Raw genomic sequence first — 17,816 nt, forward strand, 5'->3', positions numbered from 1 at the left:
CTAGACATACAAAATTTATACTAGGACTTATGGATAAGAAACATAGGAGTAAGGGCCATAGTGAATCATTACACGATTACATAAGTATTTGCTTTGCAGTGGCACAGAACACTTTGTTTCTAAATGATAATGAATGGATGTGGCCATATGTTGCAATTAAGGAATTATCAATGCACCTTGGTAGAGGAAGGAAGGCTACTGAAAATGAACAACTGGAAAAAGTTGGTCTCCAGTAGATATGAAGGACTCCTTGTAGATACACCTAACAGGAGCTGAAAACAGTGTTTTTGGCAACAGCATAAAAACATGATCAAGAGGTCTTTAATCTTAATTCCTGTGACAAGAGGCAAAGCAAAAGCCTGGATATGATCCAAGTAGTAAGGACAAGGCACAAGGGGAAAGGAAAAGGCAAGACATTACAGATGAAGTCCAGGAATCTGCAAGTCAGTATGGCAGGGAAACTGGGAAGATGCAATAACCCTTCCTCTGATGTCTATATTTATATACCCTATACTAATAACATACATAACATGGAAACTAGCAGGATGAACTTGAAATACGTAAATAAGGTGATATGCACAGTCTGATTGGTATTATTGTAACATGGAGGGATGACACTAAAAATCAAGAATCTCTTTTCCAAAAGGAATAGATCAAATCAGAACGACTAAGAGTAGCATCAAATGTAAAGAACTTACATAAAAATAACGGAGGATGGTAGTCCTGTTGAAAGCATTTCAGTGAAGGAAGTGAGGGAAAACAAAATGATATTTCTGCACCAGTGTGCTGCCAATGTACTATAAAGATATAGAAGATATAGAGGAAACTGCTTTTTAAATCATGAATCCTGACTCCAAATTGGATCCCCTTTGCTCAATGTGGGGGGGGGGGGTCATGAAAATTTGGCCACAGTAAAAGGTTTCTGAATGCCACCCATTTATACAACATGCAGTGCATACAGTGAACATTCCAGAAAATGCTTCAGATGTAATCCACAAAAAGGACAATCAACCTATTTAATAAGCATCGCAAATGCTGATTTATTTATCAGTAAATATTTGATATCTATTTTATACATTTATATACTGGGCTCATGTAAACATTTATTGGCCAGAAAGGGATCATGAGTGGAAAAAGTTTAAGAAGCCCAGACATTGGACATGAGTTGTATTTTCATGATCCTAAAATGCAAAATGAATTCCATTTTCATGTGATCTGCTGGAAGTCCAGTTCTGATAAAAATGAAAACCTCCAATAAATTTTGTATTTGCTTTGAAACAATTTCTCAGAAGGTGGAAAGATAAAAATGGAGCCAGGCCCTCAGGAACTAGTATTGAACAATAGGGAGGAATGATAGATGAAGTTAAAGGGGCAGAGACATTAGGGAAAAATTACAACTTTGAAAAATAATCTCATAATACCTTGGAAAACCGATAAATGTAAAGTCTGTTTAAGCACAGAAATTAATCAGAAACATATGTATAGAATTGGAGAGATCTGGCTTGCTAGAAGTACATACAGAGAAGACCTGGCTGTCCAAATGAATCACATGATCATAAGAATGTGAATGTCATCTTCAGCAAGGATATATAATGCTATATTCTGCATTAGTTGGCATAGGTTTGCAGTACTGTGGCCAGTTAAGACAGTATTGACAGTTAAAAGGCATTCAGAAAGAAACAACAAAGATGTTGAAGAACAACAAGAATATTCAAAGTCTGAAAACAAACTCCTATGAGAAACAGTTAGGAGAGTTTGGTATACAAGGTTAAGGGGAAAGCTGCTAGCACTATTTAAATTTCAAAGAGACTGATAAGAAAATGGAGCATACTTTTCTACATTGCCTCAGAGAGGACGACTGGAAATAATGTGTGGAAATTGAGGGGGAACAGATTTCAGCTAGACATGACAGTGAGAACTATTCATTAGTAGTGCAGGCCAATTTAGGACATAGTGGGTGATCCTATGACGGGAGGTATTAAAGCAGAGACTATCTATCAGAAGTGCTGTAAATGTATTGCAAATCCTGCATTGAGCAGGGGTCAAAATGAAGGCACCTTCCTATTGCACAATTCTATAGTTTGTGACCCATATACAAATTGCTTCTCAGTGTTTCCTCAGTGTGGAAAGTGCTGAATGGAAAGGAATTTGTGTCTTGGTGTCTTTTGTGTCTTTACCTGAGAAAATGAAAAATACAGTGTTACCTCACTTATTGCGGGGGTTCCGTTTCAGGACCACCCGCGATAAGTGAAAATCCGTGAAGTAGGGACGCTATATTAATTTTAATATTTATACATTATATTTTTATATATTATTTTCTTACCTGAGCTTCCTTACCCACCTCCCGGCCCATCCCGAGGGCACCTCCCTCCCTTCCTGGCCTCTGCAGACTCCGGCAGAGCTTCTCAAGCTAGGCAGGCAGCAGCAGGTCAGGGAGGCAGGCCTTACCCGCCACACCTCAGGCTGCCGCACTTTCGGGGTCCCTGGCCTCCACCGGAAATAAATATTTTATATTTTTAATTAATATTTCCAAAAACCCACAAAACAGTGAGTCCATGTAAAGCGAACCACGAAGTAGCAAGGGAACACTGTATATAGAAACCCTCTATTTCCAATCCTGCTGTTAAGAGACATTGGAAGATGTACAAACCTGCCAATGTATGCAGTTTAACAGACCACATTCTGTGTTTCTGAGGCCAAGATAAAGCAAATTGGAATTGAAAGTATCCTCCCTTCTTTTAATTGAAATCAAAGGATGCTTATATTCAGTAGCTTTAAATCCAAGATTCAAAAACTGTGGTTAAAGATTAGATCAACAATTGTTGATAGGCATGTCAGTTACTAATGTTACTACCTTGTTTCCCTGAAAATAAGACATACCCATAAAATAAGACGTAGCATGGTACCTAAGCATTTGCGCAACATAACCATATTCTGAAAATAAGACCTAGTGATAGGCGTGGCTATGCAGCATACAAGGTTGGCTCCCCATGTTAGGTTCCAAGTCATTCTGTGCATGCTGCAAATTGAGGCATAGAGGGAGACATAGAAAGTGAAAGTCTTCTCAGTGAAGTGAGGAGCAGGACGCTTTGCTTTAGCTATTGCGTGTCCTCAGGGGGAAGAAGTAAAATTGTGGCTACCGTTTTACTCAGCACTGTGGGTCTCTCTCCCCTAGCACCAACTAGCAACAGTCTGTGGGACTCTCTCAGCCCTCACATACACCAGGGAAAGGGGAAAAGCTTCAGCAAGCAGTCGGCTACTGAGCCCAGAGAGATCATCCCATAAATGCAGATTGCTGTACCATACTTAATTAAAAGAATAAGGAATCCCCTGAAAATAAGCCATAGTGTGTCTTCTTGAGCAAAAATAAATATAAGACAGTGTCTTATTTTCGGGGAAACACGATAGTATTATTTAAAGTGACTGAAAATGCAGCAAGTTTTTTTTCTTTTTCTGCTAATAGAAATCAATACATATAGTCTGAATTTCTCATTAGCTACTTAGGCTACTTACATGAGAGCCACTGAATGACCTGAACAGGCTTTTGTTTGATTAGACGAGCAGAGCATTGGTTAATGACCTAATTTCAAATCCTTGCTCAGTCCTGGACAACTTTGGATAAATTAAGGCTGATTCACAAGTTCATTCTTGGCATTAGTTAATAGTAGCATCAAGGACTGGGACACAGGTAAGAGTGAGCTATTATTAATTGACCACTGTAGAAAAATATTTCATATCACGACCACAAATGTAGTGCTTCCCAGTGAAATATTTACACATTTGGCTAAGCATAAACAAGCATTATTCAGTAATCAAATAATGAGACAACATGTGACATACACACAAGTGTGAACAAGGGAGAGTTTGAAATTATCCACATATCCATTTCTTATTGCTTTTTTAAAGGCCATAAAGCATACAAGACTCATAAAGCATTTGATCACCAGATGCTGAGCTCTACCAATTATTGTTTGCATTGCTGTATCTTAAACTAATTAATAATACAGATTGAGTATCCCTTATGTAAAATGTTTGGGATTTTGGAATATATGTATTAGCATATATGTATATAATAACAAACATAATGTATGTTTCATATACATACATAACCTGAAGATAATTTTATACAATATTTTAAAGCAAACGTGTCACTATCTCAGCCACCTATATGGACTATTTTGGATTTTGGGGTGTTTCAGAATTCCTGATAATGGATACTTAACCTATATCTACCTATATGGATCATATGCCCCATTAAATCTGTGTTAAATGGGTTGTCAGAGTGAAAACTGAAGACAACTTTAATGGTTGCATAGAAGAAGGAATTTCAGCAGGCGTTGGTAGTTACCTGGCTACGTGACAAGCAAAATTAGCTGAAATTCCCTCATTTACACAACCATTGAAGCTACAGTTTCATTCTGGCAGCCCTAGTTTTAAGTGATGCTGGCTGTAGCCTGAAAATCAGGAAAAGGACTTGATCTAGGTGACAGGTATTCACTTTCTGATCTTAGAAAGCGTGAAAGAACATCTAACAAGCATCTAACAGTGAAACAGAGAGGAGATGGAAGAACAGAAGGAAGAGATTTTTTTGAAAAATAAAGCAGGAATATGATAGCATTAAGAAAAGGGAAAAAAGCTCTGCTAAGACAGAGATGATGTTAGATGTACCTGAGACTTGTATTCTGCTCTCCCTTCTTTTTATTTATTTATCGTGGCAGAAGCGAATTGAGGCAGTTGTAATGTATTTAAAAACACAAACAAAGTTAAAACTTGGCATTATATTAAATGTCCTTCGTCCATTAGCTGGCCACTTGGAGTGCCTATAAGAAGGTCTTCCATTACGCAAGTGACTTGCAGCATGCAACTAAACTCCCTTCTTTTGAGAAACAACATGAAGAGCAAGAAAGCCACCCTCCTGGACTTGCAGTGATTCTTCCTCTTCCCATATCTCTGAGCATTACTGTAAATCCAGGAGGATGACTTTCTTGCTCTTCATGCTGCTATAATCTGGTAAACATTGCCATGGCCCCATTGTCATATGACAAGAGAACAACTTCAAGACATCAGAACAAGTATATGAAGCAGATTAGCTATGCTGTTTAATAGATATATTTAGTTAACAATACTCTAGCAAGAATAATAGTTTAACTCACTTTTACAGTTAAATGAAATTTCATTATATTTTTTCATCAGCATAGTGTAGGATGTGAAATAGGGTTTTCTACTGAGGATGGGCAAGGATGAATACCCATTCTCTTATCAGCTATTCACGTACCTTGCTCTATTTACAGGAGACATGTGAGATATGGGGATATTAGCTTAAAACTGTGGTCTTAGAAGGAAAACCACTGACTTTTTCTATGGCACTGGCTTCATTCTCAGTGTGATGGTTAGAGAAGGTCACACATTAATGATTTCAAACGAGCATGCTTTCACAATTCCAAAAAACAGGAAAGGAAAAGGAGATAGACAATATGGGAAACCAGGGGCCCTTCTACACAGCCCTATATTCCAGAATATCAAGGCAGAAAATCCCACATTATCTGAGTGTGGACTCAGATAACCCAGTTCAAAGCAGATATTGTGGGATTTTCTGCCTTGATAATCTGGGATATAGGGCTGTGTGGAAGGGCCCCAAGATGAAAGGGTATTTCTGGATGAAAGTGACATGAGATTTAGAGAGGAGAAAGTAAGGATAGTTTTAAAGATTGAGTATCGTTTATCAAAAATTCTTGGGACCAGAAGTATTTTGGACTTTTGAAATACATGTATGTGCACATATGTACATCATGAGATATCTTGGAGATGGAACCCAAGTCTAAACATATTTCATATACACACATATTTATATATATTGCTTGAAGATAATTTTATACACAATACTTTATAAGTAATTTTGTGCATGAAACAAACTTTATGTACAGTGAACCATGAGAAAGCAAAGGTGTCACTACCTTAGCCACCCACGTGTAGATTTTTGAGCTGTTTTGGATTTTGGAATTCTAGATAAGAGATGTTCAACCTGTATTTTGTCTGCAGAGCTATACACAAATGTTTTTTCTGTATGGACATTCAATTGAAAAGTGAGCATCGAAAATTGACTACAGATTATAACTAGATAGGACTGTTAGTTTTGTGTGGTGTCGCAATAGCAGATATGTGTGAGCCTTTGAGGAAAGACACTTGAAATCAAATATTTGATCAGTCTCAAAGCTAATAGCTTGGCCTTGGACAAAGTCATTTTAGCTTGCCTGGGGACTGATTATAAGGTGTAGTGACAGGACAGTATAACATCAAAGACAGTACCCTGAACAAGTTGGAGAAAGAGCAGGATATCGGTGTAATAATTTCATGTTAATTTACCCTTCATTTGAGATTTTATCCTTCACAGATTAATGAGTAAGCATGTCCCCTTATTATGGAGAAATGATCAACTGGGACTTGGATCAGTTACACTGTATCACTGATATTGGGAAATAGCTTTTAGGAAGTGATACTGTCCTCATGGTGTTTTCACAATGAAGTCTCCAGGCAAGATGCCCGGCGGAGGCAGAAGTGCCTCCCTTCCTGCCCTTCCGACCGATGAACAATTAGCACTGGGAAAAAACGGGCATCCTGATAAGTCGGTGGGTTTTCATTGACAGCCAGTTGGCTAGAGTGGGAGCAGCACTGTTCGTCCTGACAGCCACGATCGGCAATGCTGCTGCTGTGACTCCTCCCGAGACCTGTCCTGTGAGAGCCATGAACCCGGCACAAGGAGAAGTGACTGGTGTTGAGAGAGAACTGTGAGTTTCCACTGCAGCTGTGGAAGGCATGGCGAGAGAAGATGGAGGAGGTACTAGAGGCATGATGGCAACGCTCATAGCCATGAGTAATTTCACTGTATCTGCACATGGAGTAGCCATTGCACATGGAAGAACTTGTCAAGTTCATGAGCATGGCTTCTGAATAGCTGGGAATGAGCTGGCGATTGGTGCAAATGTGCCACTCAAGTTCAGTGCTGTCCTGAGTGCTAACTCTGGGTATGCGATATCTATACAAGGGCTCCTCTGCCACAGTGGGCACTCTGTACTCCACCCCAAGGAGCTTCTCCACATGGTAGTGTACATATGCAGTCCGATACTCTATGAAAACTCTCAGTGGCCATGAAATCATCAATAAAGCAGCCACCCAGAAAGCATAATGGGAGATGTACCATGGGAGATGATCTGGGTCCCCATAGGCCATCATGAGTTCCTTGAAGTCTATATTTTTGAGCTTCATTCCTTCTCTGACTTCCATGTAGTCATCCAGCCCTTCGATTTCTGTGAAGAAATGAGTTCTCTGTGTGAGGTAAGAATTCTCAGACTCTGTATTGGCAAAACTGAAACACTTGCTGAACTTTAATTTTGTGGCTGAATACAACTCCAAGCCCATTAGTTCCTTAGAGATGTCCTTGAATCCACAGTTGGAATAATCAAATTCAGCTTCAGCCACATGGGTGTTGACTCTTTCGTGGTAGACCTGGGTGGTTGTATAAGCATCCCCATTACGGTATCGGGTCACCTGCCGAGTTCGCCGGACAAAATGGTAGCTTATGGCTTTCCACCATATACACGGGGTTGCTTGCTTCATTCTGGCAATTCGGTCATAGACACTTTCCACATCAGCCTTGTACTGAAGTTCGCTTTTGGTCCGGCAGTGCCAACATTCCACCAGATAAACCACATACAGCATTGTGAGAAAGGCTAATGGGATATACACATAGCCATCAGAGCAAGGACTGTCATGATAAGTCATAGATTTACCTTTGAAAGAGGTATCAAAACTGAGTTTAGTGACTTTGGTGAGTTGGCACCAAGTGACAGCCCCCAAGCACACATACATAAGGATGGAAAGGAGGAGGCACTTCCAGTGGGACTCTCTGCACATGGAGGAACTCAAGGACTGCTTGACAGGCCGCTGCTGAGAATGACATAGGATAAAATGTGGTCAGGGGAAGGGTGGAGAGGGAGAGGAGGAGGAGGAGGAGGAGGGAGAGGAGAGAAAGAGAGAGAGAGAGAGAGATTTGTTAGATCATTCAAAGTACTACCAGTATATTCAGTCCTATAGGAGTGCTACAAATTGATGTCGGGCTTTGTGAAGTGTATTGATATTACTATCCTAGGCAGTGTGTAATGGAGGCTGGTTCTCCATCAGTTCATTCTATATAGTTGTGGGGAGGTTAGCTTGATTCTTAAAGTAAAGTGGGTCACGGCACAACCATTTCTTGAAGTCACATATTTTGTTGTAGGAACATTTTATTTCAGATTGTTATTGTTCATTCGTTCAGTCATTTCCGACTCTTTGTGACCTCATGGACCAGCCCACGGCAGAGCTCCCTGTTGGCCGTCACCACCCCCAGCTCCTTCAAGGTCAATCCAGTCACTTCAAGGATGCTATCCATCCATCCATTTCAGATTACACAAGTTATTTGTTATTTATAGGTTCCCTCCAATTGCTAAAATGAAATGAAGCAAAGAATTGAAGCAATTAAGATTTTATGGGTAGCCACTCCTGGTTACCCCAAGTTTTTTCTTCCTTCCAATAGCCCAACTAAGGTGAGAAAAGCCACTTGCTGTTGCTGTTGACACTGGAATTCAGAAACTGATGCCGATGTGCTTCATATCACCCAATGATCTACCAGGTGAGCCCATTCTACCCTCTGTCCACACCTGGTTTAGAGAACCTGAGGGCCAGAATACTGATTTCACTGATAGACATTCCGAATAACTCCACCCTTTACTAGAATTAGTACTGAACCAGCTGAATTGAGAGATTGTGCAATGCTAAACAATATTTTATTTTTTATCTATAACTAGTATACATTTTCCAGATTTCTTTGTTATGTTATAGCTTAATGAGATATATTAAAGACTTCTTTAATACAGTAGAGTCTCACTTATCCAACCTTCGCTCATCCAACGTTCTGTATTATCCAACACAGTCTGCCTCCCACCCAGATCCACAACTGTTTCAATACATTGCAATGTTTTGGTGCTAAATTCATAAATACAGTAAATACACAATGTTACCGTGTACTAGACTACTTTTTCTTTTGATTTGTTGTAAAACATGATGTTTTGGTGCTTAATGTGTAAAATCATAACATAATTTGACATTTAATAGGCTTTTCCTCAGGTAAAGGTTTCCCCTGACATTAAGTTTAGTCACGTCTAACTCTGGGAGGTGGTGCTCATCTCAATTTCTAAGCCAAAGACCGCCATTATCTGTAGACACCTCCAAGGTCATGTGGCCGGTATGACTGCATGAAGTGCCGTTTTCCTTAATTCCTCATTATCCAACATTTTTGCTTATCCAACGTTTTGCCAGCCCGTTTATGTTGGATAAACGAGACTATACTGTACTATGTTTTATAACTGAGCCACTTAAATCAATATTGTTTCTTAAGAACCAAGTACCCTGTACAGGGATTTCTCTCATGCCTCTGATTTGAAATGCGGGGGCTCAAACCTACAATGTTATGTAGGGCTGTGATGGACCCTTTCAGCCTCACACTGCCTCTCTATCTTCCAAGATCTTGCACTGGGCATTTTTTCAATCTGTCCATTAAGTCATTAACTCAGTGGCTATGACTGTTATTGAACCAGTCTTTATAATAGTAGCTAAAAGGTTCCCGTTGGCAGTTCAACAGATCTGACATCATTTCCCTTTTAAGCAGGCAATTAAAACTGTTCTTTGGAGGACAAGCTTTGGTAATTAGCAGTGAGTTTAAAACTCTGCTGTTTTAATTTACTCCTTCTTTGTTGTATTTTTCATATATCGTGCATACATTGTGTTTGTGCATTTGCATTTTGCCTTGTGAATCCCAAATGACAAAAAGAAATATACACAAATTAATCAAGGCCTATCTACACGGACAACAAAATAGTTTTCACTTCATATTGGACCCTGTCCTGGCACATTATGTTCTTCACAATTTGCATTCCAACTGGTTCTTTGGTCATTAAATCGCTTTCAAAAGAATGGCCTTTTATAATTCATTCTGGCCAAAGATCCAGATGCATTGTGGGTTATTTTCATGCAGCCATCCCCAGTAAGTGGCTTCCCATCGGAGTTGAGGAGGAGTTTGGTGTGGCCTGGACTGATTGGTGAAAGCTGACAAGGTCAGGAAGTCACATGATTATTGCCACCAGGGAAGTGGATTTGGTCACAGTTGATTTTTTTTAAAAAAAAAATGCTACCATTAAGACACTCACAACATATTGGTATATCAGTATTAGTTCACTTCTGTATATCCAGATGGCTAAAGATATTTTAGGCAGAAATATGTACATTCCCATGAATTCCATAAAATAAAAAGTGAAGCAACCACTGCCATGTGGCCACCAATTGTATGGATAAGAGGTGTGTTCCAAAAGCAAGTTTATATCAAAGCATTTTTACCCACGCGTGGCTGCTTAAAAAGAACTTACCACCATATGGCACTAATGAGGAAAATGTGGGGTCTATGTGGCTGCTTAAGATGCACTTTCCACAATATGGCACTAATGAGGAAAATGTGAGGATCTATGTGGATTGGGAAAATGCACTGTGAATAAGGATTCTTTTCAGGTGTAGAGAAGCCCTCAGACACTATTCTAGGATACACTTGGCAGGAAATCCAAACTAGCATCTCATCTGAAAACACTAAAGAAACATTTGTAGCCTGTAACTTCTCAAATAATCCAACCATGATTTAATGCAAAATGATTTAATTACTTGTGCTCACGTCGGGGTTCAAATCTACCCCTGCTAGAGTGGGAAAATTATTTTGAAACTCACTCAGACATTAAAATGCAAACCCATTATTATTCTGTAGGCATAAGAGAAGTCCATAGATACAGGGTCTCCATATGCATGGGAAAGCTGGAAAATAAAGATGTCGTATCTGCATTTCGGCAGCAAGTAATCTTGGCAGAGATCTCAAAGCAACTGTACAAAGGATGGACAAAGAAATCCCTTGGAAATTTCCCAAACTCCCAATGTTGCATCTATTCAGAGCAATGTGAAATGAGTATAAAGGGTCATTACCAACTCTGGCCTTAACTACACTGCTCTATAATCCAGTTTCAGAATGGAGGAACTACAAGCACTTCATAGGACAGTTTTCTATTGGTCAGTCCATCTCCTGATAATTATAATATCGTTGTGTTTATAATTGATCTTTTTTCAAAATATAGCATGTATTACATTCATCACAATGCCTGAAATTTATCTTTTTTATCCTGCATTTACAATATTAGTTTTTGCCCTTAGCAAAATATATAGGGCCCCCTGGTGGTGGAGTGGATTAAACCGCTGAGCTGCTGAACTTGCTGACCAAAAAGTTGGCAGTTCGAATCCAGGGAGTAGATCAATAGGTACTGCTTTGGTGGGAAGGTCATGGCACTCCATGCAGTCACACCAGCCACATGACGGACAATGCCGGCTCTTTGGCTTACAAATGGAGATGAGCTCTCCCCCCCCCCCGAGTCGGACACGATTAGACTTAACATCAAGGGGAAACCTTTACCTTTACTTAGAATATATAAATTTCAAAGCTCTTTATCCTGCCACAGGGGATTGCATAAGGATTGTTACATACTATTATAAAGGTGCAATAAATAAATCCACTGTTCCAGAATCTTATACAACACTTTCTGGGAACAAATCATTAAAATATAATTAATATGTTAATGAGATCACTTTCACTTGCATCACTCATTATTTGTTTACTATGTATGGTGTGAAACCTTTTGATACAGTACATTGTTCAGGTAGATAATTGAAAGTGTAATTGTGCCTTCAATATTTACAAGTGCTCCACAATAGCCAGATTTATAAGTGGAATTTCTGGTACCGCTTCTACACACACTGCAACACTGGCAACTAAACTCAGAGTCTGATGTACATGATTTAGCACGTTAAAGAAAGTACCTCGTGCCCAATTAAGCAACTGTTCTTTCCAAGAAACACCTGTTAAGGCTTAGGCATGCATTCATTTGTAGCTTATACAACATCAAAGCCCCAGATTGCTTGCACAACTCTAGATACTACTTTTCATTATACAAAGTTTCAAAAGACTTATCAAATTACTGGTACCCAAGATCAAGAACAGGAGAGAGTCGCCTTCATTGCACCTGCTACCAGAGCTTGTAAGTGCATGTCTTGCTGAAATACAGCTATGCATAAACAACAGAATATACATGAGTCTTGATTTATATAGAGGCTGCATTACTCAATTTGCAATGTAAATTCCTATTGGTATAAATGGGAGAGCCAGTCACATAGGGAATCACTGGATCCCACCTATATTCTTACTTTTTGCTGTTCTCAAAGATGGGGCTGTTCTTTTTTGAATCAGATAAATCAACTGGGATTTTTCGGAACAATTTTGACTAACATTTTTAGATTTACACATAAAATATACAGTAATCACTGTTGCTGATATTCTGGAAAGTGATCTGCTCTTAAACAGAAAGTGATCTGCTCTTAAATTTTCTGGAGTTAATGTGTAAGAAGTGGATTTCTCTTCCTCCAAATCTCCAAACTTCTTCTTTCCAATCAGCTGTAGAGGAACTGGAAACTGGAAAAAAGTAACCAATTTCTACCTCTGAGTTGGCAGATAGCAGGTGAGGTGGCTTTTACTGCCCAGAAAAGACATTTCTCTGTCTGTCTAGACCAGTGGTTCTTAACCTGTGGGTGATGGACCACCAGTGGGCCGCAAGGACGAAATTCTGGTCCGCGAGTCTCCTTCCTCTTTATTTATTTATTTAATTTCTGCTCCTTTCACGCCGCCTGCCACTCCTTCCCTGTTGCTGACCATGGCATATGTTCTGTATCAGAAACTAGAGCTGATTGAGTCTATCCAATGCAATTTTCCGAATCAGCACCCCAAACCAAACCTGAAGTTGACCAAAAACTGATTTGCAACCCTTTTGGTACTAATGTTGGAGAGTGGTCCCTGGTCAAAGTGGTCACTGGTCAAAAAAGGTTGGAAATCAGTGGTCTAGATTGAGGGAAGCCATAATCCCAATCTCTTTTGCTTTGGTCAGGCCTCTTCACTTTGAATAATAACCCTGTGTCCAGTTCAAGAAGGAGATGGACAAGATGGAAAATGAATTCTAATATAAAGTACTAATATAACAGAAATGTTGAGACATAGGATAGTTGACATTTGGCTTGATAGACATAAATGTGAAAGGGACCTAGGAGTCTTAGGAGATCACAGGCTGAGCATGGGTCAAGTGCAGTGGTTCCCAATCAATGGTGCATGAACCACAGGTGGTTTGTAAGAAACAGAAAAGTGGTCCATTGGTATTTTGCACAGAAAAATGCATGATTGTTGAGGAAGGGGCCCTGCAGGAATACCCCCCCCCCCCCACACACACACACACATCCTTCTACTCCTGTTGGCCCCATCTCCTTCGTCCCAAATAAAGACATGGCACCTGTTAGCAGAGGCGGCCCTAGGTAATTTTCAACGGTAAGCAAACAGTATTTTGGCGCCCCCCCCCCCCCAACCGATCATTGATATATATTTTCTTTTTGTCGTGGGAGTTTTGTGTGCTATATTTGGTTCAATTCCATCATTGGTGGAGTTCAGAATGCTCTTTGATTGTAGGTGAACTATACATCCCAGTAACTACACTTGCCGCACTTGCTCCCTTGCCAGGCCCGCTTTGGGTCCGGAGGCATGCTTGAAGACCCCAGCGTGTGCACCAAAATTCACCTCTTCTCCTGACTTTCTCCTCAGCCATTGGGACCAAGAGAGAGAGAGAGAGAGAGGTGGAGATGCCCACCTTTCCTGAAGGTAGGCGCAAAAACAAAGGAGAGAACGGAGGTGGGAGATACCTCCAGCCAGAGGGGGGCTCTCTCTCTCTCTCTTGGTCCCAATGGCTGAAGAGAAAGTCAGGAGAAGAGGCGCCTTGGTGCACATGCTGTGGTCTTCAGACACGCCTCCGGACCCGAAGTGGGCCAGGCGCGGTGGCTCCGCCCCTTGGCCCACCCACGGATTGGGGAGAGGAGATGAGGTGGGTGGAGCGCCGAGGGATCAGGAAAGGGAGCTGGTCATGGGGAAGGGATCGAACGTGGAGAACGATTGAGCGCCAGCTCTGCTCGAGCACCTGGTGGCCAGGTGGAGCAGAAATGAGAGGAGCGAGGCGAGGCTCAAGGGCCCGGCCCCTTTGGGAAGAGGACCGCCCGGCAGCGAGGCAAGAAAGCCGAGGCTCCCCCCAGACTGCTAGGGCTGTTGTGAGCTGAGGGGGCGCTCCTCAAGTGACGGCCGAGGGGCATTTACAGAGGCGCCTCTGCGTCCCTGGCAAAAAAAAGTGTTCTGCGACCGCTGACTTCGCGTAATGGATGAGCCGCCCCTGCCTGTTAGCCTGCTCACAGTCTCCTTCTTTCAACCCAGTCACTTGCTCCTGTTGCCTAGGTTTGCAAATGAGGCTCAGGTTGCAGCAGTCTCCTCAAGCCCAGGCAAGGAAGGAAGGATCTAATTCCTCCCTTCTCACCCCCTCCCTTTGCCCAAGCGTTGGACCCTTCCTTCCTTACCTGTTCTTGATGAGGCTGCTGCCAGAGTCCCATTTGCACCCTCTTTCTTGCAATCCAGTCCCCTGTCACCTGAGCCTGCAAGGAAAAAGTGCTCCAACATTGGGCAAAGAGAAGAGGCAAGAATGGCAGCATTGGATTCTTCTTTGCATTGCCTGGATTTGAAGACGCTGCTGCCAGAATCCCAGTTTCAGGTCTTGGCAGCAGGGAGCTGGATTGCAAGGAAGGTATTGCAAATGGGTCCCTGGCAGCAGCCTCCTGAACAGCAGGTAAGGAAGGAAAGGTCCAATGCTAGGCAAACGGAGGAAGCAGGAATGGTGATGTCGGATTCCTTGTTCTTTATCTGCTTTTGAGACAAGGAAGGAAGCCTGTTTACAGGCTGGACTGTAAGGAGGAGGAGACAGCCGAACCTCACAGGTTTCTGAAGGCAAGGGACAAGGGAAGCTCCATCACTGTCTCCTCATGAGGAGGGAAGGGAAGGGAGCATGTGGTTTATCTCGACCTTTGGCTGGCCCAACGGGAGAGAGCAACCTTTGTGTGTGGGTGGTAGGAAGAGGGGTGGATTGATCTCAGTGGTCCATGGTGTATCCGATTTTTGCTGCAGTGGTCCATGGTCTCTTATAGGTTGGAAACTACTGGCCTAGACTCTAAACATTTCCAGTTAATTCTAGATTAGATGATATTAGGTTGGTGAGGTACATTAAAAGAAACAACTTCTTTAAAAACTAAAAAAAATTAACACCATCATCAAAATAAAATTCACAATCCAGTAAACTAAAAATGAAGTCATGACCTTACTGGCCTTTAAAGACTTGGACAAACAACTTTTAAACTTGGCGCCAGAATAACCCCAGTGTTGGTACCAGCATCTCCAGGGTGCTACAACCAAACCTTTGTTTTGAGGCAATTTATGCACTTTTTGGGTCTTGCTAGGATATTATTTAAACACAGTCTTTGGACATATCCATTTTTAAAAAACTAGAAGTCCAGATTGATATTTCGTTAGTAATGCTGAAAGGCTCAGAGTTGACATCTGCACCATCACAATTTCACCTAGTGGAAGACTACATAGGAAATTAGAGCAGCTTGCATTTTATCCTGTGACTGTCATTGCTTGTTCCTTATTGGTGATACTCTTCTGTTGGCTCTGTGTAATTTTTTAAATGTATTTCTCTTGTTTGTGATCGTAAGAAATTTGATCTGTTTGTTGGAATTAGTGTGGTGGCATGGGCAGTTCAGTGGCTGAGTGAATCATTTTGAGACAAAGGAAAGTTATCAGTTTAGCTGGGTGAGATGACAACTACAAAGAGGTTTTGATGAACATGGTAGCAGAGTATGGACTGCCAAAATTATTATTATTGTTATTATTGTTGATACATTCATTTATGCCCCACTTTTTCTCTCCACAAGGAGACTCAAAATGCAAGAAGACAGATAAGGGTTTTCTCTCCAGATTCATCCAAATGTTAAAGACTCACATCCTATTTAGCCTGCATTGAAACTAAGAGAGCGATTCACAGAGCAGATTCGATAATAATATAAAGCTATGGTTCTCAGTCTTAATAAAAAACAGTTCATAGATACAAAAAGTCGACATTGCAGTGCTGTGATTTTCTGGCATACTGCATGACTGCAATATCTGTCGACGTGCACAAATACAATTTTTGTCAAAAGCAAAAAGAAAAGAAAAAATAATGATTCCTTGGCTTTGACTGGAGTGGGCAGAACTCCCATAAGAACTTTTATGAAGCTAATATTTCAAGCTCACTTTACATATATTTTAAGATATTCATGAATGAGAGTGGTGCTTTCATGTTATAGATTATAATAAGCTTTGAAGATTTCTGAAGGCCATGTATTGAAATTGAGTATGTATTCATCATGAAGGACAAAGTGGTAACATTTTAGACTTTCCTGATTCAAAGTCAATTGCGGGTATCCACATATTTTTAAGATTTTCCTTAGAAAAATGTCTCTCACTGCTTCTCATTATCTAGCACAGTGGTTCTCAATGTTCCTAGTGCTGCGACCCCTTAATACAGTTCCTCATGTTGTGGTGACCCCCAGCCATAAAATTATTTTTGTTGCTGCTTCAGAACTGTAATTTTGCTATTGTTATGAATCATAATGTAAATATCTGATATGCAGGATTAATTTTCATTCACTGGATCAAAATGGGCACAAATACCCAATATGCCAAAATTTGAATACTGGTGGGGTTGGGGCAGGGGTTTCGATTTTGTCATTTGGGATTTGTAGTTGCTGATGGATCTGGACCAAACTTGGCACGGATACTCAAGATGTCCAAATGTGAACACTGGTGGAGTTTGGGGGAAAATAGACCTTGACATTTGGGAGTTGTAGTTGCTGGGATTTATAATTCACCTACAATCAAAGAGCATTCTGAATCCCACCAGTGATAGAATTGGGCCAAACTTCCCACACAAAATCCCCATGACCAAAAGAAAATACTGTGCTTTCTGATGGTCTTTGGTGACCCTTCTGACACCCTCTTGCAACCCCCCCCCCCCCCGGGGCCCCGATCCCCAAGTTGAGAAACGCTGATCTAGCATGTCAGGGCAACTTTTCTAGTTACTCTCCTGCAATCAAGAATTTTGCCACAACACTCTTCACATTCTGCCTCTCTCTCTCTCTCTCTCACACACACATTACTTTGTTTTGCAATGTCTTGCTCATTCAGTGGCAGAATCTATGGAGGCAATGGAGAAAATTGTTTCTGCATGCTGATATTCTGCTGCTCTGAAAGAATTTCAGAGGTAAGAGGCATGAGTCTCTTCCTTAAGCACTCTGTCTCTAGAATAGCAATCACTGTTGATAATGTGAAACGAATGAATCTGGGCTCATATCCAAGTATTCCAGTCCCTGGCTGCATTAAACTTCAACAATGACAGCAGCAAAAAAAGAGTTTTTAGAAATAGTTGCTTGTCCTTCCTTTAGACAAATATTCTTGTTGCTGTTACAGCTGCTCCTCTGGATGGATTCCTATGGTACTGAAATGCATTGGTGTTTGCTGGCTCCCATAGAGAATAGAGATGACAACTTAGTAAGTTAGTTAGATTTTCTCACATGAGGGAGGCAAATGGACACATCTATTGCAAAACGCTGTGTGCATCCTTCTGCCAGCCTGCCTCCTCCACACAATTAACTGGGCTGCTGCTATTGACAGGCAAAACAAGTCAATAGTAGCAGATCCTTCAATGTTTCTATCACTTCACATGTGCCACAGGGATGTTCTGCTTCTGTAC

The 17,816-nt window shown here is 41.0% G+C and overlaps 1 protein-coding gene across 2 annotated transcripts in view; it reads right to left on the reverse strand.

The window, feature by feature from the left end:
• Positions 1-2,331: 2,331 nt before the first annotated feature.
• Positions 2,332-17,816, reverse strand: part of LOC132766358 (transmembrane protein 151B-like) — a 34,603-nt gene continuing 19,118 nt past the window's right edge. The window contains exon 2 of one of the 2 annotated variants that reach the window (XM_060760771.2): positions 2,332-7,941. In XM_060760771.2, the coding sequence (XP_060616754.2) occupies positions 6,514-7,941 (1,428 nt within the window). In that variant the 3' untranslated portion in view covers positions 2,332-6,513. Of the gene's footprint in view, positions 7,945-17,816 lie in introns of both variants that reach the window. The other variant, XM_060760767.2, reaches the window with a different exon arrangement.

The sequence above is a fragment of the Anolis sagrei genome, chromosome 1, assembly GCF_037176765.1.
Source record: "Anolis sagrei isolate rAnoSag1 chromosome 1, rAnoSag1.mat, whole genome shotgun sequence".
NCBI classification, from domain to species: Eukaryota; Metazoa; Chordata; class Lepidosauria; order Squamata; family Dactyloidae; genus Anolis; species Anolis sagrei.